This window comes from Tachyglossus aculeatus, chromosome 19 (genome assembly GCF_015852505.1).
Source record: "Tachyglossus aculeatus isolate mTacAcu1 chromosome 19, mTacAcu1.pri, whole genome shotgun sequence".
Taxonomy (NCBI): domain Eukaryota; kingdom Metazoa; phylum Chordata; class Mammalia; order Monotremata; family Tachyglossidae; genus Tachyglossus; species Tachyglossus aculeatus.
Window position 1 is genome coordinate 38,905,243 of NC_052084.1, and position 26,360 is coordinate 38,931,602.

At 45.7% G+C, this 26,360-nt stretch overlaps 1 protein-coding gene across 1 annotated transcript in view; it reads right to left on the bottom strand.

Annotated features, from left to right (window-relative positions):
- The window catches only part of ATG5 (autophagy related 5), a 96,597-nt gene that overhangs the window by 62,378 nt on the left and 7,859 nt on the right, over positions 1 to 26,360 (bottom strand). Inside the window, exons 3-5 of the mRNA XM_038760768.1 lie at positions 25,270 to 25,397; positions 15,081 to 15,159; positions 9,451 to 9,613 (exon numbers count right to left, since the gene is read on the bottom strand). Of these exons, the coding sequence (XP_038616696.1) occupies positions 9,451 to 9,613; positions 15,081 to 15,159; positions 25,270 to 25,397 (370 nt within the window). The remainder of the gene's footprint in view (positions 1 to 9,450; positions 9,614 to 15,080; positions 15,160 to 25,269; positions 25,398 to 26,360) is intronic.

A 26,360-nucleotide genomic window follows, 5' to 3' on the forward strand; every position in this document is an offset into this window, starting at 1 on the left:
CACTACGCCATGCTGCTTCCCCCTCCAGTGGGATGCCGGTCCCACCGTAAGCTCTGTGAGCAGGAAATATCTCTGCCTATTGTCATACAGTGCTTAGTACAGGGCTCGGCACACAGTGAACACTCAATAAATATGACTGAGTGAATGAATGAACTCCATAATGAACCAACAGATGCTTAGTGATGAACGCGTGCTTCTCCCCATGAACCCCTTCAAGGAAGAGGCATGCTCCCAGGAGATTTCTGAACAAAGCCCAGCCTCCTCTTCCATCAGGTCCCACAGTCCAAAGACGCAGCTCACAGCTACACAGCCCAATCCCCTTTGACCCTGGCTTGGCCCTGGGTCAAGGTGGATGAAAGCCAAGATTTTCTACAGGAAAAGCACACTGGCTGCCTGGGATAGGCAACAGACGACAGCCTAGCAGCAAAAGAAAATACTCACCAAGGTGACACGTGTGGCTACTAACTCAGCCCCACTTTACTCTGTCCTTAGAGAGAAGTTAAGCAGCACCTTCAAGGACAGCACCTCACTCCACGATGGTCTTCAGTCAGAGTTTTTGTATTTTCCATCACAAAGCGTAATCCGCACCAAAATGTCAAACTATTTTTAAAACTTGAGTCAACCTCAGACAAATTCAAGAGGCAGCACCTCCCCCAGATCACTAATCAAACAGTACGAAAGTTATTGGAATGTGGCAAAGGGCAAGTGTTTATAGCTGAGATGGTGACAGAGCACTCTGAAGGGGAAACAATTTGGGGTAAAGGCCTACCTAGGTTAAAAGGTTGACCTAAATCAGAAATTTAGGCGTTGTGGCCATTCCGGTGACTAACCTTCTCCTTCCCGTCCTCCTCCTCCTCCTCCCCCATACATATTAGGGGTATTCCGAACTGACCTATCTGGTGGTAACCCAGTTCCCACCCAACACTCGATCTGTGATCGAAAAATAAAAATCACGGGACCCCATTTGTGTGGCTGGATTTCCCGAACACGATGCAAGTAACTTTTGACCCCTAACTTTCTGTTAATTTTGCATGACCTAACTTTAAAAGAAAGGCTTAACCTAATGACAAAGACAAAAGCAAAATTGGAAACGCCTAAGAAAACCTCTACTGACTCGCCTGGCAAATCTAACTCTGAGGTTCTCTGGGTGGCCCAGCTGACTGGCCTGTTACTGGCCAGAACGTCAGAGTGGGAGGAGTCCCCCTGGGGCGGGGTAATGAGATTCAGCTCCAAGTTCCAAAAGCAAAAACTCAAGTTTCAGTTGAGATAAGGAAAGGACCAGAGATAAGAAGGAAGTGGGTGCCACAGCCCACACTGAGAAGCGTCCCCCACGACAATCTTGGAACTTGCTTTCAATCAAAAGAAATGTGCGATCCATCTTCAGGATTAAAGTGAATCCATATTATGGAATCTCAGGAGTTGACGTCTCCAGTTTTACTTTCACTACTGCAAATTAGTTTGATTGGTTCTGCTGGGATGTGAGGGACAAGTTGGCCCTTTGTATAGGCTACCGCTGAGAAACTGGGCAGACTGTGAGCCCACTGTTGGGTAGGGACTGTCTCTATATGTTGCCAATTTGTACTTCCCAAGCGCTTAGTACAGTGCTCTGCACATAGTAAGCGCTCAATAAATACGATTGATGATGATGATGATGCAGTCAGAATGCCTTCTACATGGCAGTGCCCAGGCCCCTCTTGTGTCAATCAGGGCATGAGTGCTACAACGTGACTTACCCTGAACATCACCACCCTCCGTATTACAGGAGAGCTGAATCCATTTGAAACAATATTTCAAACTTCATCGTCACCCGATTTAGAGACAAAATAATCTTTCATAATTATTTACCCAAAATAATGGATCAAAGAAAATGGGAAGGGCAATCACCCCCACCACCTCCTTTCTTTATTCTCTTTGAGACCTGGTGGAAATCCAGCTGAATGTGAGTGTTTCACCTGTGAATCCATCTTGGATGAATGCATGGCACTGATCTTTCCAGAAAGTCAGTTCCATGTGAAGAGCAGACTGCCAGAACCCATGTTGCGACAATCACCTTACCAGGGAAAAAATGGAAACCAGCTACCATTTTGTAACTGATCAGTAAGTACAGACACTAGTTAAAAGCTTCCGAAAACAAGGCATGACCACTCATGGAACATGCTGGGAAAAACCTAGGTTTGGACAACAGCATTGGAATGGCCTGTGATGATGCAAAATGCACATGGACTATTCCTCTTTCTTCCTAATAAGCAACTTTTCAATCTTTAGGAGAAAGTTGTTAGACTGCCTGGAAAGAGATGAGAACTCCACTTTTTTGAAGAGAAGGACAAATCTGGGCAAAAGTTAAAGACAACTCAAAGACTGTGAGCCCCAAGTGGGCCAGGGACTGTGTACTACCTGATCATCTTGTATCCACCCCAGCATTTAGTACAGTGCTTGGAATGTATGAAGCACTTAACAAATGCCACAATTATTTTATTATTATAATGATCCACTGACCTACAAAAGCTTCAGCATGCAAACACTAAGCACTATATTCTTTACATTGTGTAAATATTTATTTGTTCATGGGCTTGGCTACTATTGTTGCATCAGATTCTAGTTTGTGACATAATTCTATTTGCTTGTCCTTCACATTTGTTTGCTTCAGCATGACCTTTATTGGTTTCTAAGCACTTAAAGGCTAGGGACTATGTCTGTTCAACTTGCTTTGTATGGCCAATCAATACAATGTCCTGTGTTTGGGGCTATTTAAACATTGGTGGAGGAAGAGGGGACGGAATAGTGAGAGGAGGAGGAAAGAAGAAGGCAGATGTCATTGAAGACCCTTATTTGGCTACGGTAACTTTGAAAAGATAAGAAGTTGTGTGTTAAGATACTCAGCCCCTCCTTTTTATACTGGAAAAGAGTTGCTCGGAAAGATCAGATTACACAAATTTATTTTGAGACATATTTGCCTCAAAGTTGCATGACTGTACTACTTAGCAGATATGGACATGAGCATCATAGAGAACTCTAGGATCAAAAACTTTTCAAATATTCATCCCCTGTGGGCTATGAGAGCCCTTTATAATAGACTGTAAGCTCATTCTGGGCCAGGAAAGTGGAAACTACCTCTGTTATATTGCATTCTCCCAAGCACTTAGTACAGTGTTCTGCACACAATAAGCACTCAATAAATACAACTGATTGACTGTTGGGTGACTCTGCTTTGTCCAACTGAGTCAGGGTCCACTGCTCTCACACCCCCAAAGACCGGCTTAGTCCTGACTTCTGTTTCTCCAAGTGCTCCCTACTTCACCACTGCATTTGATCCAGTTTCTCCCAATCACTTAGGGACAAGGCTGAAGATAGCGGGGTCTTCACGCAGGGTCAGGTAGGCTAAGCCGAAAGGAGTTCAGGGCCAGCAAGGAGGTGGAGGGAAGAGTGTGAATGCTTGACTGTATCTTCTGGACTGGGAGCCCACTGTTGGGTAGGGACTGTCTCTATATGTTGCCAACTTGTACTTCCCAAGCGCTTAGTACAGTGCTCTGCACACAGTAAGGGCTCAATAAATACGATTGAATGAATGAATGAATGCATGCACACGTGCCACCTACTCTTCCAATAATCTTTATTAATACTTTAATACTCCATTGCATTTATATTCATTATTAAGAGGGTATAAAAGCCAAGAATTGAAACCACAGCAATATTATAATATTATATAACAAACATCCTGTGACGTTGTTGCAATTTCTAAATGGTGCACATTCTAGAAATTGGTGCAATTTAGAATAACTTCCCCTCGCATTAACCCAAAACAACCCCAAAATTCTTAATGCTGTCAGAACCGAAATAACTTTTTTAAAAAATGGCATTTGTTAAGAGCTTACCATGCGCCAGGCACTGCATTAAGCAACTGAGTAGATACAAGCTAATTTTACAGATGAGGTAACCTTGACAGCGGCCATGTTCTGCCCAAACTATCTCAAGTAAATCCACAGTAAAAATTGACAGGGATTTTCTGAACTAGGCGATGAGACGCCTGGATCGGAGGCAGAAGCTAGGTGTCCTAAACCCAGCTCCTCCCTGACCGATTGGGACCAGAGGAATTCTGGTCCTCCTCTGGACTTGACTATTCTCTTTGCCAAATGGGAACTGTTCTCAGAGTCTCTGCCAAGACCGCTCTTGGTGTCCAGTGTGTACAGAGAGAGCTCAGAGGCATGCACAAATGAAATTCGTGGACAGGAGAATGGGAGGGAGGAACCAAGGACCTCTCCGTGAGATCCACAGATTCTGCCCTGGGTCCTGCCGGGGCACAAGATCCGAGGGGGCAACAGAGGCAGTGGGTGGTGGGGGCCAAATGCCACCTAGGGAGCAGACATAATAGAGGGATGGAGCTCACTCCAGCTCCCTGGGCTAGGGCCAGAAGGAGTGCGGGGTGCCAGGCACCAGGCTGGCCCAACCCTCACTGTGCCTCACTACTGAACTCTAGGAAGCAGCAAGAAGTCCAAAGCAACAGTCTCTAGCCAGGGTCATCGGGGTCAGCAGTGCCCGAGAACACTGGAATTTTAATTGCTTTAGCCTTTTTACCATTTCTTCGCTGAAGAACTCCTACAGAACTCCAGATAAGCTTTTACATTTGGGAACTGGATGTCAAGGCCCTCGATTGACCGCCATCCACACTTGTCTTCCCTCCTCTTTCCGGTTTCCGCTGCCTCCCCTCAGGTTTCATTCTCACATTTTCTTGGGTCTTTGCTTGCTCTGCCCTCCGCCTTATCCCATCCAGCGCTCCTGCAAAAACACCCCACACCTTTCAATAGCCAAGCCACCTCCTATCCCTGGTCCAAGCTCCTCCCAAAGCTCATTTCTTCCCGGCAGATGACTCTGGGCTGCCTTGGATGGCTAACAGATAAGGATGGCCAACAGATAAAACAAGAGATGGGGAGGGGGGCAGGGGAAGGAAGATGAAGGGGGATGGGAATGAGGAGAGGACGGGAGGGTCATCAACAAACTGACACATCCCAAAGCATAAGCTCGGAGGACAAACTGGCCCAGAAAGCTAGTTCTATGGTGTTTGCCTGCCTGGCCACCTCAGCTTGCACGAGTCTGTACACTCTTCATGGGCAGGGAACATATCCACCAAGTCTGTTGTACTGTACTCTCCCAAATGCTAAATACAGTGCTCTGCACCCACCCAGTAAATGCTCAATAAATACCTCTGATTGAAAACGTTGCAGGGACAGAGTCTGGGATTTGATCACGGCCTACTTGATATCAATAATCGATGCTCAGTAACAGCACTAGGCAACTTCTGCCTGGCGGTATTTTCCTGGTTAATCTCACTCTCTAGAAATCAACTCACTACCTTGAACTGGCATATTATTGCCCCATTCGAACCAGGTGTCTAAATGACCTTACTGGAGACAAAAATCAATGATGGCTCAAAGGGAACTGGGGGGAGAATACAGTAATCGCATGAAGATGATTTTTCTTTTGGTTTCTGAATTGGCATGACTTGTTCAACGTTAACCCCGCCTTTGGAATTCACTGGCACTTGTAAAAACCATTTTGAATACCACAAGTTTCACATTCTACTACCTGTGCATGGTTTGGGTTTGCTTCCCGTGTTTAAAGAAATGGATTATGCTTTAATAAAAAGGATCTGAAGAAAATTGCTCGAAATGTCATAGAAAAGCCAACCTGCAGATGTAGCGATAACTGCCTTGTTGCTAATACAAATGGTACTTTCTTTTCTTTTTTGTGGTCATCAACACTGTTTCATGGGGAGGCTAAAAAGCATTAGATCTAAAACGAAAACCTATAAAAAACATACTGAAAGGCACAACATGTCTTAAAAGAGTTCTCTTGGTTTCATAAGCTTTTCTTATTTCTCTTTCACAGAGGGCTAGGAAATTAAAATTAGCATTTGAAAGTATTCAAAAATTGTTTAAACTTTTCATCTAGTTGTTATGTTCCCCAGGTGCATTCTTAATGAAATAGTCGCACCATCTGCTGGGACCAATTCAGATCCATTTGTCATCTCTCTTAACCAAAGCTTTGGAGATTGCTCTGGCCTGCTTACTGCCAACAAAAACCTTCTAATCACCAGAACCACCAAAAATTAGGCTTCCCTGAAATAAAATCAGTGGTATGATCCTTTGCATTTATGCCCACTGACATCATTTATAGAATTATCATGGAACAATCCTTTTTCAGGATTAAAAAAAGAGACAGTGCGAGTTAGCTGAACTTCCAACAGTTAACTTCAGTGAAATATTTTCCGCAAGGGCCTCCCCCTCCCTAAAAGGGTCATGGTTTGGAAGATACTGTAATTGAATGGGAAGCAGCATGGCCTACTGGATAGAGAATGGGCCTCGGAGTCAGAGGACCTAGGTTCTAATCCCTGCTCTGCCACTTGCCTGCTGTGTGACCTTGGGCAAGTCACTTGACTTCCCTGTGCCTCACTTGTAAAATGGGGATTAAGTCCGTGAGCCCCAAGTGAGACATGGACTGTGTCCCACCTTATACGTACCCCAGAGCTTAGTACAGTGCCTGGCCCTTAGTAAGTACTTAGTAAATACCATTACAATTTAGACAAAAATCCAGAGGTGAAGCAGCCCACGGAAGTGCAGCATCCAGCGGCCCCTTAAGAGCTCCAGGCAGGAGAAGGTGGGGATTTCTAACCTTACTCTGAGCATAGGAAGTTCAGTTCTATCAATGTACCATTTAGAAAATGACCTTTTTTTTCCTGCTTGCTCATTTGGAGGGTTTTAAAAGGTGAATCTGAAGAAAAGAATGTTCGCTCCAGGTCCCATTAAATGAACTTGCCTGCTGAATACCCAAATCTCCGGCACTCAACTTTCCAAAGCCCGCTTTGGAAACAAACCTTCACCCAGCCCTGTCTGTGTGACACAATCCCCACTAGCGCTAAGTTTGGGGAAGCAGAATAAATGGAATTATCCACAGGCCTAATCTTTCCAAATAGTACCCTGGCCGATCCAGGTATGACCCACATGGTGAGATTCCCCTGAGTCATCCCATCTGGTCTGGGAATTCGATTCCCCAGCTAGATTGGGGACAAGGATCCTGACGTTGAGTCCAAGCACTAACCCTGCCTAAGGCTAGACAGGGAGAGGGCAAGGGGATTAGGCCCTCCCGATTCACATCACCACCGAGATCTCCTTGTCACCTCAAAACACTCTCTCTCAGCCAACTTCCTGAGCAGGTACTGAGGACAGTGCTTTTAGCTTTCCGGCCCCTCAACTGGTGACACCACAATTTCACTTTGACTGTCTGATCTTGACTTCCGTCTTTCGAGAGGCTGCCAAATCCTGCCATTTCGTCAACATATAGGCACATTTTCCCTCCAGACTAAAACCAGACCCCTGCCCTTCACACCTTCTGTGTGCTAATATCACCTTACCTGCCAACTCCCACCTTCCACTGTTCATCGCTCAATTCAATCTAACATACACCTGCTAAACTGGTTTTATTCCCCTACCCCTCTACCCAAAACCTCTTTCTACCCTTCAGATCAGCTCCAACCTCCATGGGTGGTTTATCCAGGCCCTTCTCCAACCCCGCCAACCCCTCTATTTGGGTCACCCCATTACTATTCTTGTTCTTCTTTAAAAAGCACCCCTGGCTACAGTTTTGGGGTTTTTCTGTTTGTTTTTTTTTAAGATGACATTTTGCCCCAACCCCTCACGAGTCATTTAACCTTTCTCTGTCTTAGTCTCTCTCTCTCTCTCACACTAAATGAGGATTCTACTGCCTGCTTCCGCGGGGTTTTTCAGTGCCTATTTACTACTGTGCTACAGGCTGATTCTTGAGCAAAGAATAACCGAGTCCAGGGTTAGCGTCAGCCCCCGCAAGCCACCCAAAAGCGGCCTGGTAGTCCTGCGGCAGGCGGAAGGTTATGGGAACCGTGTTAATGGGGTTTCCTTTGGAAACAGTCAAACCATTTGGTTGGTGACAATCTGGCCAAACAGGAAGCAACAAAGCAGAGGTCCCTGGCCCACAGCCTTGAATTCCAGTAGCTCCTCGATTAGAGGGGTACCCTTCCTGAGCTCCAGTGGGGATCAGAACTCCGGTGAGGTGCTTCAGGGGCTCCCTTGCCGAGGAGGAGACACTAAATACTAATCAGTCAGTTGGATCCCCTGCACACCTACTGGGTGCACAATACTGTCATACAACAGAGTTAGTGGACATTATCCCTACCCTCAAGAAGCAGCAGCCTAGCGGGGCTAGAGGGGAGGGCAGCAGAAAAGGAAAAGCAAGTCAAATGGCTACTACTTGGGTTTTGAGCACGGGCCTGGGAGACAAGAGAATCTGGGTTCAAATCTGAGTTATTCCATTAACCTGCAGTGCAACTTCAAGCAAGTCACTTCCCTTCTCTGTGCCTCAGTTTCCTCATCTGCAAAATAGGGATTCAATACCTATGCTCCCTCCTCCTTAGAATGTGAGCCACATGCAGGACCTGATTATCTTGTGCCTACCCAAGTGCTTAGTACAGAGCTTCGCACACAGCAAGCACTTAACAATTTCCACAATTATTCCTCTAGACTGTACACTCCTTGTGGGCAAGGAACATATCTACCAACTCTGTTATACTGCACTCTCCCAAACATTTAGAACGGTGCTCTGCACACAGTAAGCACTCAATAAATATGATTGATTAATTGTTTGAGGCAGCCATTTAGTAAAGGTTCATCCTCATTTATCTTGCTCTTGCCGAAGGGAAGTTTGATAACCAGTCCACCAACAAACTCGTGGCAAATTGCTTTCAACATATTTGGGCCCTTGCTTTCTCCATTATGCTTTTTCTGGTACTAGATTTCTTCAGACTTTTAGCCACTGGACTAATTAATTAGGCAATCTTGTTTTTCAGCCCCCCAAAAAAGCCTGCTGATGGTGTTTGTACAACTTTCACTCTCCAGGAACACCTAAACTAAACTTCTGTGGATCCTAATTAATATCTCCAAAGAACATTCTTTCCACCTCCCCAACCCCACTCTATCAATTTAGGGGCTCAATGATGCTTTCTTGGAGTACTGCTCCAGACTGAAGACAATAAGCCATTAGTCTTCACACCCTCCTGGCCAGGCCCCCAGCCAAAACCAAAAAGAAGACTGGTCCACTGGGACCAAGGGCCTTTCCGTGGCCAGGCCTCTAGTCCCTCATGCTTGTTCAATGGACCTGACCCAAGGGCACCATTCAAGGGTCATGCCTCGAGCCGCCAATCCAAACCTCACTTCATCTGAATTCACAATGCATCAAACTGCAGCCTCTTGAGCACCCACTTCCAACAAAGGAAAACCAAGACATCCAGAGCCAGCCGATGCAACCCCACATGAGTGCTGGAAAATGGGTTATTTCCATAGGCAGCATCCCTGGGTGGTTAGAAAACCTCTGACAGACGACCATTTGTTGAAGGTTCACGGCTGCGGTGTAGAGGGACTTATTTACCATTCTGTAATCCCATCCAGAGCTGCTTGTGGTCTTTCTTCTGCATTTCATTGATGACTTGACTCTTGTGCTTTAAAGCATCGGCCTCCTTCATACAAGACATAAAATGGGCTTCAATAGCATCCTTGGATGGACAGTGCAGAAGGTCCTTCTCAGGAAAGCTCTACCGGTCAGAAAAAGAAATGGAAGCACAAGCCAAGCAGAGAAGTTAGTAGGTATTCCATCAAAATATATTATTTTTCCCCTCCTCTCATCTCACTTTCACTATGCGATAAGACAATATCACTTTTGAAAAGAAAAGTTACCATTCCCAAAACTGAAAACCTACAGGGCAGAGATTGGTCATTTTCCTACAAAATTTCCAAGCATCAAGTCACCAGGTAGAGGAGCACAATCATAGCTAAAGGATTTTCCCCTGTTCCTTATGTAGCTAGCCAGGTTCTCACTGGCCTGACGGAAACCTAGAATCGAGGCAGATGTGATCTGGGGAACTTCTCCTTGAGGGGCTGCAAGGCACATGTTGTGGCTGGCCAAAGTGATGGCCAAGGAGTGTGGCCTAGTGGAAAGAGCACAGGCCTGGGAATCAGAGGACTTGGGTTCTAATCCCAGCTCTGCCACTTGCCTCCCATGTGACCTTGGGCAAGTCACTTTAACTTCTCTGGACCTCAATGCCTACTCAGACTGTGAGCCCCATGTGGAATAGAGTCTGTGTCTGACCTAATTACCTTGCAACTACCCCCAGTGTTTGACACTCAGTGCTTAACAAATACCACAATAATAACAATAATAATAATAATAATGCTTTTTTTATTATCCTATTATTACAAACCTACCCATTAGGTCCTCGTCAAGCTGGATTGGTCTCCCAATGGCAAAGTCCAGGACTACTGGGCCCAGGCAATCCAAGCGTCCTGGCACGGGGCTGGGTGAGCACCCAGCAGTGAAGGGGAGGGCCACTCACGTGTGCAGGCTCTTCGGGAGCAATTTCTGGGACCTGTCTCTTAGCCCATGTGCCCCCCAGCTGCCCCTTGCCTTTCCTGCCTCCCAGGTGCCAGGTGTGCTTCTGGGAAACCCCAAGCCAATTTGTGGATGGAGGTATTGGGGAGGTAGCACTGTCAATCACTCAATGGTATTTATTAAGTGCTTACTGTGTGAAGAGCACTGTATTAAGTGCTTGGGAGAGTACAATTCAACACAGTTGGTAGACACATCCCCTGCCCATATGGAGCCTGCAGTCTAGAGGAAGGACAGAGCATGGCCCCAGGAAATCTTCAAGTGTCTGGAGGACACATCTCCTACCCACCCAGGCCTCTATCTGCCCATGTGAGCCTCCTGGACTGTGACAGCAGGTTGACCCCACTCTCTGTTTGAGGACATGACCTGGATAGTTTCACTTTATGCCGTTTTTGGGAGGATCCCATCCATTCTTTTCCCCCCTGAATTGTCCTAGAAACTCTCTGCCATAGTAACCGTGGTAATCAATCAATCAATCCATTTACTGAGCACTTACTACGTGCAGAGCACTCTACTAAGCGCTTGGGAGAGTACAATGACAGAATTACCAGATACATCTCCTGTCCATAACGAGCTTACAGTCTAGAGGGCAATCTGAAAAAATCCGCCTCCTAATGGTTACCAAAATGATTCTCCAAAAGTGAACAGTCAGAATGGCAATGAATAACATTCCTTATAAGGAAATGAAAAAGCCTATCTGAACTTTCAACAGGAAACCTTTTCTTTAACAATAACCAAGCTCAGAACCTCACTTTTAAAGTGCAAGCTCCAAGATGGCCAGGTCATTGTCTCCTGTTCACACAGAACAGAGCCTGGCCCACTGAAGATGTTTCAAGCCATCAATAAGAATCAATGGCCTACTGAAGGACTGCAGAAACCCGTGGGCTTGCAGAAAAGGGGTACTGCCCCGGGGAAAATGTCCTCAATATTTATTTTTAGCCCAGCTTGCAGTTCCCCTCCTTAAGGAAGACAACGCTGCCCTCAAACTTAGGAAGGACAATAGTCATTTTGATCGGGGCCCAGGAACCAAGTGTCCAGGGAACTGCCTCATCCGGGAAAGTCAAATGAATCAAACTTCAAATGAACAGAGAGATCAAGACAGACTTTGGTTTCATAAAGTCTTACTCCAGGATGTTCTTAATATGCTACACCTATTTTTAACACCGCGCAATATTTAGAGCTTTCACACTACCTAGTACAGTAAAAAATGGTGTGCTTTTTATCGAGGAAAAATGCTTTTGATCAAACATCCTTAGTCAATTACCAGAAAGACATGAAATTTCGATCAGGTAGCTTTCCTTTCCCTATTCATTCATACCCAGCCCTTCATGGTTAAGCCCATAGCTGCCTTTGTCATTTTGTGAAAGCAGCAAAACGGCCTGAGAGCAAGTGTGCCTCCCTCCCTCCCTCTCTCTCCCCTCAGTGCCTAATCCTTGAGTAGTTATTATTATTAATAGTAGTAGTAGTAATAATAATTATTATGACATTTAAGCACTTATGTGCCAAGCACTGTGCTAAGTGCTAGGGTAGATACAATACAGACAAGACACTGTCCCAAAAAGGGCTCACAGTCTGAGGGAGCGGGAGAGGGAGAGAATAAATGTTTAATACCCATTTTACAGAAGAGGAAACTGAGGCACAGAGAAGTAATTGGCCCAAAGTCACCCAGAAGGTAAGTGGCAGAGTCAGGATTAGAACCCAGGGCACCGGAGTCCCAGGCCCAGGCTCTTTCTACTGTGCTTTTTTCACCGCTCCCCAGTCCTACCCTTTAGGGAGAGAAACTATAGCAGTAAATAACCAAGGCAAGCAGGTGAACAAAAATGTTTCTTAATCTTTGTGTGTGTGCATTAACTTTGTGGCAAAGACTGCAATTCAGACCACAAAAAGGGTGGGTACAAGGGGAAAGTCCTCCATCACTGTACCTGCAAAATGACTTCCCAAGCCTGTGAAGATCTACTTCACTCTGTTACGTAAGCTACCGACCTGTTTTACTCAGACAGCAGGGCTTCCCGGCCTAGGAATGGGTCTATCACCAAGGGCCACAGAAAGTTGGGTAACAGCCCCGCAGCCCATCCGGACTCTGCCACTTGTTTGCTGTGTGACCTTGGGTGAGTCACTTCATTTCTCCGTGCTTCAATTACCTCTTCTGTAAAATGGTGATTAAAGTCTGTGAGCCCCTCTGAGACATGGACTGTGTCCAACCTGATCACTTTGTACCAACCCCAGGGCTTGAACTGTGCTTGACACACAGAGAGCGCTTAACAAATACCACAATGAATATTATTATTATTAGAGAAGTCTCTGGGAAATGCTTCTCAAGACTCACATTTTGGAGAGTGACATAGGAACTAGTTGGAAAACTCCAGCTAACGTCAAATCCTCAACTTTTAAAACACACAGCACTTATGTACATATCTGTAATTTATTTCTATAAATATCTGTCTCCCCCTCTACATTGTAGGTTCACTTTGGACATGGAATGTGTCTGTTTTATCGTTATATTGTACTCACCCAAGCACTTAGTACAGTACTCTACATAATAAGCATTCGATTAAATGACTGACTGGCTCAAGGAACTCCATCTGCTTCCTCATCATTAACTCACTCATTTACAGTGCATTCTGGTGCTGTAGGTGTGTTACCTTACAAAATGTACATGTCATGCAACACCCAATGCCCCACCAAGATACTCATGATACACCTCTGAGTAATGACTCTGTTTATTCACTTTCTGTCAGCAGTGTAGATTCTGACAATTCTGAACTTCGGAATTTTAGCTTTATTGTCTGCAAAGTTTTGCAAGACCTATATTCAGCCACATTCACGTGTTTAGAATGGAATTTTCTCCTGTCGGAGACCCGATTTCTACAAACTAAACCCTAGGGTGACTGGATTACCTGGATCCCCAAGAGAGGAGGAGATGAGACAGAGAAAGGCAGAAGAGGAAAGAGAGGGAAATGGAGAGGGAGTGGAGAAACGGAGGTGGAGGTTGGGGTAGGAGAGAAGGCAACTCACTCATCTACCAAAGTTCTCTGCCACCACTGTCTTCCCTGTCTACCATGGCCAGAACCACCACTTGGGCTAGACAGTTGTGTGGGGAAATGTGGTGGGAGAGATAGGGATGACCTCCCAGAACACCCTACTCCATGATGTCCTAGCATTACGTGTATGATTGGAAGGTGATGACCCTAAATGGGCAGACACCCCTCGTGTTTCTTCGTAGTTCACAAATGAAATTTTTTTCAGCGTTGCTTTTTGGCAGCTACACGGCAAAACACAGACGTGACACAAGAGGTACCTGAACTCTTTTGGCCATTTCTCATCTTACCCACTCTAAACAAAGAAAAAAAAACCCTAAATCTGTATGTTTTTCAATATGGGATCACGTGATGGGTTTCCAAAGGACTAGGATATTTTTTTCCCTACAAAATCCTGGGGAGACTGTGTGCATAAACAGTTAGGAAACTGAATAGCTTCCAATTTTGCTTAGAGACCATTTTCAAATTCCCTACCATTAGTAGGCCAACTTTAACCTGGCCCAAAATGTGTCGTTTACATGAATATATATATTCTTGAGTCCTCGGCTTAATAAGAACAAAATCCACTGAAATGCTATGAAAGTCACTAAGAGAACGCGACCCCTTCCTCCATGTCGGTGGCCCAACTGCAGACCTGAAAGTTCTTATATGACTTTCTTCAGGGTGTAACTGAGGGTTCAGTTTCAATACTAATTCAGGGCCAGCCCTCTCCTAATCAGTGACCACCTTGCTTCCAGAATGTTTGCTTTTTCCTAGAACACAGTAGCTGAGCCCAGTCGTCCAGTCCCTGAGGCGATTCAGGGCATTCGAATTGGCTGTCGAAAGCATCGGCTCCCCAGAATGACGGACCTCCCAAATGGACCGCCCAGATCGGTGTTCAACTCCTTCCCGAAAATGATTGACACACCCTGGTAAGTGAAACCACGGCCAGCAGCAGCCTTCCCCTGCTGCCCCGCCCAGCCTGGGCCAGCCAGCTGCTGGTTGGCTTGGGCACCAGTCCCTCCAGGGGCCAGCTCAGGGGACTAGGGGACTCTGGAGGGGGCGGGCCGTGTATCACTCCAAGAATGGACTTGGTTGAGAGGAAGTGGTGTAACACGAAGGGTGGGGAAGGAATGGGGAAGGAAAAGGTGGGGGGAGGCTGTGGGGGGGGGCCTTTCCTCTAGGCACAGCATGCTGGGAGGTCCTGGGGGTGCACAGAAAGCCCCTTCCATCACCAGCTGACCTAGGAGCCATAGGGACAGGAGTTAGATTAGTTGGAAGTCGGTACACATGCTTCCGAACCCTGGCCTGCTACCAAAACACCCTAGGATTTTGTAGCCAAAGTGGGAGTAGCAATTTTTTTTCCTTTAAATCTGTCCCCTAGAAATCAAATAAAATCATTTTTAAGGCCCACGGAGGAACTGATATCAAAAAGTGGTCTTAAATGGCTTTGCTCGAGGTTCAGAGGAAGGTGAGGAATAACCCTTGCTAAAAACCAATTGATACCTCTTGACCAAAAATTACTGCAAAAAAATTAAGTTCCTCTTGGGATTCCACTCTGTTCCAGAGATGAGACATGCTATGAAACCCACACTCTACCTTAAAGTGCACGGTGATGTTCCAAGGAAGGGCTGTATTTGATGCAAGTAGGTCAAAGAGCAAACCGATGGGATAATGCCTAAAAATGAAAGAGGGAAGCATTTAAAGCAAGCTCGGACACTTACGGTGACAGCAACAACACAAAATTCATTTCCAGAACATGATCTGGCATCATAATGGAGGGAAGTCTAGTCACTTATCACATGAAGGCAAAATTGAATATCGGTTGCCCGCCTGAGCTCCCGTGGTACAATTTTCAGTCATGCGATGGCTTTATTTTTTCCTACCAACCGACTCCATTTCAATTTAAGAGTGCCTGGGACGTGGATTAGGCTGAAAAGGTTTGTGCATCGAGTTGCTGCTGTTTTCCCTGCAACACTCGTGACTCACAAACTCAGATGACAATAATTTGCCAGTGTTTCCGGTCACCTCCCGTTTTTCATTCTCCTTCTGGTGGGCACCCTGTACTCCCGCCCTGAGCCCGCTGCAGGTCACCACAGGCCCGGCCCATGGCACGGCTGACTGAGCTCTCTCACCTCTAGAGAATGCTTTGTAGTCTCCCTTGGCTCAACCATTTCCCTCCCCCTCACTTGAAAGACTGACTCAAAAAGACTGATTAAAACACATCTCACTTTTCCATTAGATAATGGTAGGTCTATTTAGCATAGATAATGGCATCTCCAGTCTCTCAGTATAAGGTGTTTTTCAACTGAATGATTCAAAAGATAACAGTGAAAAAACTAAGCATTCTATTTACATGCATACTGGAAAAAAGTCAAATTCAAACTCTTTTCTACTTGGTAGACATTTACATTGCTATTTGACCATGAAACTATGTGGATTGTGTTTTTTATCACTATTTCATCTGTATGGTTCTGATCAATTTGTTAGCTCTTGGGAGTACATTCATGCATTTTAAATCTAGGGAGTACCTACACCTGACCTGTCATGGACCCAGTTAAGTTCATTCCCGGAGTCCAGTGGCTCTAAAAGTTCATCTTTGTGGCCTGGGCCCTTTAGGAAATGTGGCTCCTGAAATGAGATTAGCTGATAAATCAACTGCATTTATTGAGTTTTTACTGTGTACAGAGCACTGTACTAGGTGCTTCGGAGAGTACATTCTAACAGAGTTGACGGACACATTCCCTAACCACGACGAGCTTAGAGTCTAGAGGGAAAACATTTGTACCAGGAGTGGAGAGTGAGTGCAAGGGGACTACTGGTGACTCATGAGCAAACCACAATCTTATTGGTCCTTGACCTCCAAGGCATTTTGAAATGAACAGGCAACGGTGAATTTACAACCTGCAAGGCAGAATCAGGAAAATCTGCATCTCAAAGTCCTGTTTAAATCTCCAAATGTACACAGTCAAAACAATCAGAGGCATTTATTGAGGTCTTACTGTGTGCAGAGAACTGTACAAAGGAGAGTACAGTACAACAGAGTTGGTAGACACGTTCCCTGCCCGCAACAAGCTCACAGTCACACAATCGCCACACCACTCTGGAAAAGAAGACGCAGTGGGGGAAGAAAGACTGAGGAAGGAGTCACTGCTTGACAAACAATTCTGCTTTCATTCATCCCATATATTATCAGGAAAGATTGTTTCACTTGGCAGCTTGCAAAGAACTAAAACAGGCTTTTTGTCATCCTTAAAATGCCTAATCCAATTTTTTCTACAGGATCAGCATTTCAACTCCAGCCCACCCAGCGTAGTGAATTGCCTTTCCAGACAAATGTGGAATGGCACTCTTTTAAGAGAGGAAGTGCTTACTCCAGGGCCTGAGATGGACGGAAGATACTCCCAACCCTGGATTTAGGGGCCCAGAAGGTGGGCCCACTGGCCCAGAGGGAGCCTCAGAAAGCTGGGAACGGGAAGCCAAAAAGAAAAGAATCGAGTGCCTCGGGTGGTGCCCCGTCAGGTTCACCAATGCTCTCTGCAGTCACTCTGCCCTCCAGCTGCTCCCGCCTGCCAGGCACCTTCTGGGTCTTAGAAAGCCAACGGGCTCAGAGGGGTCTTTCCTTATCGATGATTTTTTTTGTTTCTGGAATGCCAAGGCCAGTTCAATGTACAGTCTGCTGATTTCCCAAAAAGCAGACAATAAGCAATGCATTGTTGTCTTGACCGAGAAACTCCCAACTCCAATCCCACACTTGCCCAAACTGCAGTTTTTGAAAATCAGGAGAATGTTCAAGAAAAATGGGACCGTCTTAGAGAGGGCTCCTTTGAATTTCCACCATGGGGATCCACTACTCACAGCACAGCTTCAGCAGTTGGCAAATGCTTTCCTGCAGCAATCTGCAAGCCACAGCAGCCTCCCTGCCCTCCTCCTCGTCTTCCTCCCTCAGAGACCTGAGAACAATCCCCTTTACCCACAGGCCAACCCCGAATGCCAGCATGGCAAGCCTCTTGCCTCCATAACCAGGAAAAACCCTGAACTCAGCAAAAAACAAAAACAAAAAATGAACATGGACAAGATCAAACCAGCATTCTGTCACTGCCAGGTTGCTTCAGCAAACTTTCCCCCATTAAAATATCAACGAGTCACAGGAGAAGGCACACTTTTGGCCCAAAACTCAGCTCACTGAAGAATCACAAAGGGCTTTTACAAATGTTCATTAGGCCCCACATTTCTGAAGAGTCTCTGCTTTCCAAAGAGGTAAAGTCCTAATTTGGAGACGTCATGAACTACTGAAAAGTAACCTGGCAAGTCGATTTCAGCTAGAAACAAGACTCTAGAACTGTGCAGTTCACCTCTCCATTTCAAATATAAAATCACCTTCCTTTCCCTCCTCCAGATCAAGGAGGCATTAAGACTGTGAGCTCCATGTGGGACGGGGACTGTGACCAACCTGATTAGCTTTTATCTATCCCAGTGCTTAGAACAGTGCTTGACAGAGTAAACACTTAAAAAATACCACTGTCATTATTATTATTATCAAAAGCAACCATTACTTTTTCTAGACTGTAAACTCCTTGTGGGCAGGGAACATGTCTACCATTGCTGCTGTACTGCACTCCCCCAAGCATTTAGTACAAAATGCTCTGCACAAAGTAAGAGCTCAATAAATACGACTGATTGACTGATTTATCTGGAAAAAAAACCCCAGGGCAGATCTCCCAGGGCACATGTTTGTTCATCCCCTTATCTCAAGCAGGCATCTGGACTAAGCTTAGAGAGGTGAACTCTAAGTCACCAGTAGAAGGGATTAAGTATTGCTATTACCTGATAGCAATGAAGCAATTTACTTTGCATTCACACTAAGGAAAACAGCTTCAAATTTGGTGGAATAGTGTCTTCAAACCCAGTTACAGTTAACGTGTGATACTAGACCATCACTCTAGTGTAAGTATGAATTAGAACCCCGTGGGGCAGATAACCAGTAATTCAATGAAATGATTAGTAATTGTACGAATTCGCTATCACACATATTCCCTGTCAAATAGTAGTAAAAGTGCGAACACTTCTAAAATGAGAGCAAATCAACACAGAGTACTGACAACAGCTGTTTATTAGTAAAGAGTAAAGGAGCTGTTTGAGTTTATTCAGAGAATCCAAATCAATCGAACTGTTGCTTCTCACTGAGCACAGAGAGAATGTGCAGCTCGTACCACACCATACATGAAATCTAAAGGCTAATATATCTCATTCTTTATTACAAAATGCCATCATTATTAAATGAATGCGCTTCAGAGGATCACTTAATCTTCCAACACATTGTACAAATGAACCAAGAGACAAAGTTAAAATATCTGGGGAACAGCATGCATGGAAAATTTGATCTCTGGCTTAAAAAATGCACAGATACATGTAAACCAGGAAAGTCATTCAACTTAGAAGAAATGAAAACAATTCAGATTCACGACTGGGCTGATCCCCAAAGGCTGGCGTGATGTGGAAATCCAAGGTCCCTGATATACACAGGAATGGCTGATAATCACCCAGGCTGTGTTGGGTGAGAGTCCCGGAAAGGAGAAATTTCCGGCGAGCAGTCTGACCCCGGTGATTTTTCTGCAGCAGTCGAGGCTGAAAGGACACTGCAGGGGGGACAGGTTACGCTGCAATCACCCACTGGGTCCAGAAGTCCTTCCTCTACAGAGACCCAAGGCTGCAGCTCTTCGCGGTGCTCTTCTCCACTTTCTGGCCCCAAGTTTGGCTGATGGTGTTTATAGGTGGGGGAAGACAGGAGGTCGAGGCTGGGCCCAAAGAAGGGATCGCTTAAGAACCCAAAGACCCCCATCCAGATCCGGAAGTATCCTGACTCCTTAAATTATAGTCTCCTTTTTCCCCTGCCCATTCCCACCGCACCGGCCTTTCCTGGGTTGGATTTCTCCGCTGAACCCAGGTTACCCAGAATCTCTTGGCTCAGTGGGCACTTTAATGGGGGAGACCAGCAGAGATAAATTATTTCCAAATTTCTTAAAAGACACCTCATTCGACACAGTCTCGGGGGTCATGGTTCTCCACAGGTAAACCAACATAACTAGGTTCTCCTAGTCAATTAGCATTTGCACTGAGGCCTGAACAAAGTCTTACTGGGGCAGTCCCGACTTGCCTTCAAGCCAACCAGGGCTGGCTGACTCCAGGGTCGATCAATCAGCGGCATATTTATTGAGTCTGCTCTCTGAGCCAATAGGGAGACACAGCTAGGACACCACTGAGGGTGTTGGGTAGAACTGAGGCCAGGCATCAAAAAAGGAATAAGACATTCTAAAAGGAAGCCAAAGGGGGGGAAAAAAAACCAGGAAATAAGGACCCCAAGATCTACAGACTCTTCTGTAGGGTCTTGTTAAAACTATTTAGTGGTCCAGCTACAATTCAGGAGGCTCAAGCCCCTAAGGCCCTTCTCTTTTTGGCTACTCCAACGGAGGGTGGGATAGCAGCACAGATGATCTAAGTACTAAAGACCTGGTCAAATGATGATGGTACAGGGACCTACGTTGGCCGCTTTGGGTACTCTTCCAGCAGCAGCAGCAACAATACCTGCAAGCTCTACCTAGGCAGCAGCTTCCAGCCTATAGGATTCTAAGAATTCCCCAGCAGCCCAGGAAAGTGAAAATCCCCTAAAAGAACCACCAGAAAGGAAAGTGATGGGCCAGGGTCTAGGTTTTAATACAACAGGGAACTGGAGAAATTCCACCCTCAGCCAAAATATAGGCGACTCCCACCACAAATGATGCAGATTGCCACAAGTGCACACGATGATAGTGTTACACAATGACACCCTTGCCAGGAATTTAGCGGCAGATCATGGTCTACTCACTCCCCACGAGCAAAAAGGAAATAACAAGTTCCCTCTTGCAGGAGCCTAGCATGACCATTCAAGTGTTTCAGGGACACCTTATTACACTTTCTCCCAGGAGAAATGACTGTACCTGGGGAGGTGTTAAGAGATAGTCCTGAAAAAAGAGTTTTAGCACCAAGGCAAACTGGCTGCTTGGTCACAGAAAAATAAAATGGCAAGCACTCTTCACTGAAGGAGGTTTCAAAGTTACCAGCATTGGCAAGAGCTTCAACATTTCAGCTTTCATTTTGAGTTCCACCATAGAAATCAAGGGAGTATTACCACCACTTTTAAGAAGTTCCACTGACTTGAGAGTCTAAATCCATCAATCCATGGTATTTACTGAATGTCTACTGTCTGCAGAACTTTGCATTAGGTACTTGGGAGAATACACAAGAGTTGGTGGGTATCTTCCCTGCCGACAGGGAGCTTACGGCCTAGATGGGGAGACAGATGTTAAAATAAATTACAGATAGGTACATAAGTGCTGGGGAGCTGAGGATGGAGAACATCAAAAACATCGAGTGCTTAAATGGCACAGATCCAAGTGCCATAAGGGAGAGGGAGTAAGGTATAAGGAGTGGGGGAAATACCATGAAGTGTCATGAACCCTGGCAACACTCAGCTTCGGAAAGCAAAGTTAACCTCCAGCGAATCAATATCACTGTCTGACTGGCTGCACTTAGGAGGACTGGCACTCTGCCTCGGTGCTTCTCGGTAACAAATATAAGGCCGGAGCCCCCTCTGCTGGCTAGCTGACTCCAAACCTTGTTTAAAAACAAGAAAACTGGCCGCGTGAACGCAGCATTTTCCCTGGAATTTTAGGGGCTAAGGGTCAAGAACACACAAGCAGTCGGCATAATATCGAGCAGGTGATTGATCATCACAGAGCCATCCTGCCCACCGTCTATGCTGGAATCCTCCGGCAGGCCCGAGTTGCGCTTCCCGATGGCAGAGCCACAAACAGATTTCCACGTGTCAAGGAACCAGGTAGAGACCCTTGTTTCTGGGGCAGCCGGAGAGAAGGAAGACCAGCCCTACCCAGCCAGCCACACTTGGCCACTGTCGGCCGGCAAACCGGAACAGAGGACCAGACTCTTGAAGTGGCCTAACATGACCTTGAACATCACGACTCCTGGAGCCCCTTACGTAAGAGTAACAATTGTGGCATTTGTTATGTGCTTATTATGTGCCACGTACTGTACTAAGCACTGGAGTAGACACAAGATAATCAGGTCAGTCCCACATAGGGCTCAAAAATCTACACAGGAGGGAGAACGGGAATTGAATCCCCATTTTACAGACGAAGGAACCGAGGCACTGGGCAGTGACTTGCCCAAGGTTCTCCATCAGAAAGGCCCCGCCCTGCACCTGCGCCCTGCAGGCAAAGCCAGGATTAGAACACAGGTTCTCTACCAGACCTGGACTCTTTCCACTAAGCCACGCTGAGGGCAGGCATCATGTCTACCAAGCACTTTATTACAGGACTCTGCACACGGTAAACACTCAATAAATACCATTACTACCTAAGGGTCTTTACTGGCACAAAATGACTTGTTCCTCCTATAACTCCCAAAGGCCGCCAGACTACGACACATCGGAATTGGCAGCAACGGGCAGAGCACAGGTCTGATATCTCCCATGATCCAAGATTTCCCAAGCACACCGCTGCCAAAATATGCTCACGGAGAAAGGCAGATGAAGTCTGTAGAGTTTAAATATCTTCCAGTCTTTTCCCCTGAGTCATTCAAAACCACTGCAGTCACAGATCAGGCCACAGACTCCCTCAGGACAATGTTTCAAGAGCAGACCACTTCCGGATCAGGGGAAGAAAGACCAATGCCACCACCCAGTGGAAATGGGAAGGCGTTTTGACCTTAATTATGATGATACTCATGGTATTTGTTCAGCGCTTACTACGTGTCAAGCACTTTTCTAAACACTGGGGTAGATACAAGCTAACCGGGTCGGACACTGCCCCTGTCCCACATGGGGCTCACAGTCTTAATCCCATTTTCCAGAAGATGTAACTGAGGCACAGAGTAGTGAAGCAACTTGCCCAAGATCACACAGCAGACAAGTGGTGGAGCCAGGACACCAGCAACTGTTTTACTGTGGGGACAGTAATCTGCCAATCTGAAATCCTCAGAGCTTTGGTAGGGAAGGGATGGCCCCCAAAAACCCTGCTAGGTAGTTTTTGCTTACATGAAGGTTTACTCCGTGTAACTTCTGATCCAACTAGGGTTTTGGGCTCTAAATGGGTCCACTGTTCATTGGCTTTCTTGTGCCGAGTACAAACGGCAGGACCACCCTTGGCCTTCTCTAGCACCAGGAATGGTTCTAAAGCATTTACGTATTTGTGGCTATTTGCTTATTTAGTTCACCACTCAGGCTCACCTTTCCATGCTTCCACTACTAACCACTTCAGTGTTGCTACTGACTGAGTGGGAGGAGCAGTAGTAGTAGTAGTAATTACAGCAATGGTATTTATCAGAATGGCTCACTCCCTGATGTTCTTTATGTATTTATTTTACTTGTACATATCTATTCTATTTATTTTATTTTGTTAGTATGTTTGGTTTTGTTCTCTGTCTCCCCCTTTTAGACTGTGAGCCCACTGTTGGGTAGGGACTGTCTCTATATGTTGCCAACTTGTCCTTCCCAAGAGCTTAGTACAGTGCTCTGCACACAGTAAGCGCTCAATAAATACGATTGATGATGATGATGGTTCTTTGCTACTCTCCCGCTCCTTGCTTTCGCTCCTTCCCCACCATACATTCCAAGAGAGAAGCATTTCTAGACTTCACTACCATACTGATCCAAGCACTTATCCTACCCCACCTTGACTCCTGCATCAGCCTCCTCACTGACCTCCCTGCCTCCTGTCTCTCCCTTCTTCCAGTCAGTCACTTCACTCCATTGCCTGGATCATTTTTCTAAAAAAATGCTCAGTCCACTTCCACCACCCCCTGCACCGATTCCTCAAGAACCTCCAGTGGTTGCCCATCCAATCTGCATCAAACAGAAACTCATTGCCATCAGCTTTAAAGCACTCAATCAGCTCTCCCCATCCTACCTTACACCTCACTGACCTCCAACTACAACCCAGCCCACAAAATCTGCTCCTCCAAAACCTACCTACTCTCTGTATCTTGAGCTCACTGCCTACTCCTCTGCCCCCACTGGAAGGCTCTCTCCCTTCATCTCAAGAGACAACCACCCTCCCCAACTTCAAAGCTTTTTTAAAACCACACCTCCTCTAAGAGGCCTTCCCTGCCTCAATCGACCCTACTATGTCACCTATGCACTTGGGACTGCTCCCGCTAAGCACTTTGATATTTACCCTTCCTCCAGCCCCACAGCACTTACCTACTTCTCAATCTGTAATTTATTTCAATGTCTCTGCCCCTCTAGTCTGTACGCTCCTTGTGGGCAGGGATCAGGTCTACCTGCTCGACTGTACTCTCCCAAGCACTTAGTGCCGTGCTCTACACACAGCAAGCACTCAACAAGTACCACTGATTGACTGTCTACCCCAGTGCAGAGCAGAGTGCCTCTCACCTAGTTAAATGCTTAATAAATACAACTAATTTTTAAAGGAAGCAAAATAGCACTTGTCCTGTCTCACTTCGATCCTTTGTATTTGAAAAATGGTGTTACCAAAAATGGGCATGGGTTATCTAATTCTTTCCAAAGAATGCAAAGCCCCTAGAGGGTTTTCAAGGAGCACGTGTGACTGGTAAGTTATTTTTTTAATTGATAATTGTTTATTAGCCCGTGGAGGAAAATATGGGTTTAATTCAAACATTGATAGAATGTGTGCAGGACACTGCCCACTTAGTAGTTCTTCCAGAGGGTGAGGGTGGGTTCTCACAAGACTTCAGAAATCCACAACTGGCACCGCAGCACTACCCAGTTATGCGGCCACATAAGCGCGCGCACCTTTTCTCCAACACGCCAGCGCATTATACCCAGACACTCCCCAGTCCATACAAAGATCCAGCCCAAACATGCAGGGAAGTCATCTTGGACCCTTGGAGACAGCCAAGGGTTGAAGATGCCGGGGAGCTAAGACTCAATCAGTCAGTAGTATTCATTCATTCATTCAATCGTATTTATTGAGCGCTTACTGTGTGCAGAGCACTGTACTAAGCACTTGGGAAGTACAAGTCGGCAACATATAGAGACGGCCCCTACCCATCAACGGGCTCATAGTCTAGAAGACGGGCTCACAGTCTACAAGAAGAAGTCTAGAAGAATCACAGTAGTATTTACTGTTTACGCAGCACTGTACTAAGCACTTGGGAGAGTACAATAAAACAGAGTTGGTAAACACGTTCCCTGTCCACAAGGAGCTTTCAGCCTAGAACCAACATGACAGAGGTGGTTCCTTTTCAGCGGCTCCCCATCTAATGGGGAGACAGACACCCCTGAACTGTCGGTACGCAAGGGGAGGAGGGGGAGGATGGGAGAGGAACACAGAGGACTACAGCAAAGGAGCTCTCCCACCCCCCAAAAAAATAAAAAATACTGTAAACAACATTGGCAATTCACCAAAAGCCTTTCTAAACCTGACTTTTGTTCAGTTGGAGGATGTTATTCTGAGCCACCGGACATCCTAGCTAGGGCAGAAAAGAGCCACAGCCCTACTGGGCATACTAACAGGTTGTCCGAGAGCCTGTGAGGGTCTGGATCCCCTGCCTCCACTCCCACTTCACTCCAAGGTGCTATGGCAGCAGTGAGGAGGAGGGAACAAGTGGGAGTAAGATCCCAGACGGGTCTTTCCCACCATCCAGGGTTGTTCACGCTACAGGTCCGAACACACACACTCTGCATTCTTAGGTCATCACCAGTTTCTCTTCCAGAGCCCCAAAGCTCAATGATTCAGAGACGTTCACTCACCATTTCAGTGGGGTGCCTTCATACTCAAACCATATTTCATTAATATCCTCTTGTCTCATAACCTTCTGAAAGTGCTTTTTCACTTTGTCAGTTACGAGCGTAAGGTAGCTCACTCTTGGTAAAAGCAACTGGAAGGGAAATATGCAAAGGTAAATTTGATTTGTTAAGACCTACGAATATGATAAATGAGACTATGTTTCTGAATTACAGGGAAAAATTAATCTCTGAATTGATAATCATAAATCCCACAACCATAACTGCCTTTATAGAAAAGTTATTGTTTCAAGCATCTTAGAATTGTTAGTGTATGCAACTGATTTAGCCCAATTAAAAAAATTAAAAATTAGAGGTGATTAACTCTTCTTCATAATTCACAGTGGCTGAAGACATGTACACGCGATTACAGAAATAAAAACCAGAATTTATTCAGCAACTTTGGCAAAACCACCCTTCTCATAACTGTATTTTGGTCTCTTTGAAAAATCAACTCTACTGTAGCTGCTAACAAATCATGACAAACAGGATAAGTACCAGCAACGGCTTCTGGAAAATTAAAAGCAAAATGGCTCACATGGGCTCGGGGGTCACTGAGAAGATGAACGCTTGGGACATTTTCCTTAGGAACTGTATCAGCTGAGAAGGACAATAAATGTTTCTGATGGATTGATGTAGACATCCGGGAAATCCACCCTCATTTGAAGAACGCAACCCTCAAAGGTCATTTACAAACAGGTTCTCGGCACATTGATTTGGTCACAGGGAAAGTTTACAAACTGGACTCATGTTAACGAAATATATTCATTGTGAAGACATTTTCAGGGCTCAAACAGACTCGCCTCTTGGAGAGCAGTGATGGAACCATCTAGGGTGGCACATGAAAAGGGGTTAATCATACCAGCTTTGGTTTCCCAACGTGGGACATTATCTTCCTTCTGACCATTCAGGCTATGGGGAACTCAATTCATTATCATTAATGATAATTAATTAATTATCATTATCATTAATTAACAGGAGGCATTATCACCTCCTGTTCGGTAGGACTCCCACTGGCAATTGCCCCATCCTGCTACATCGGGCATTTTACCACAATT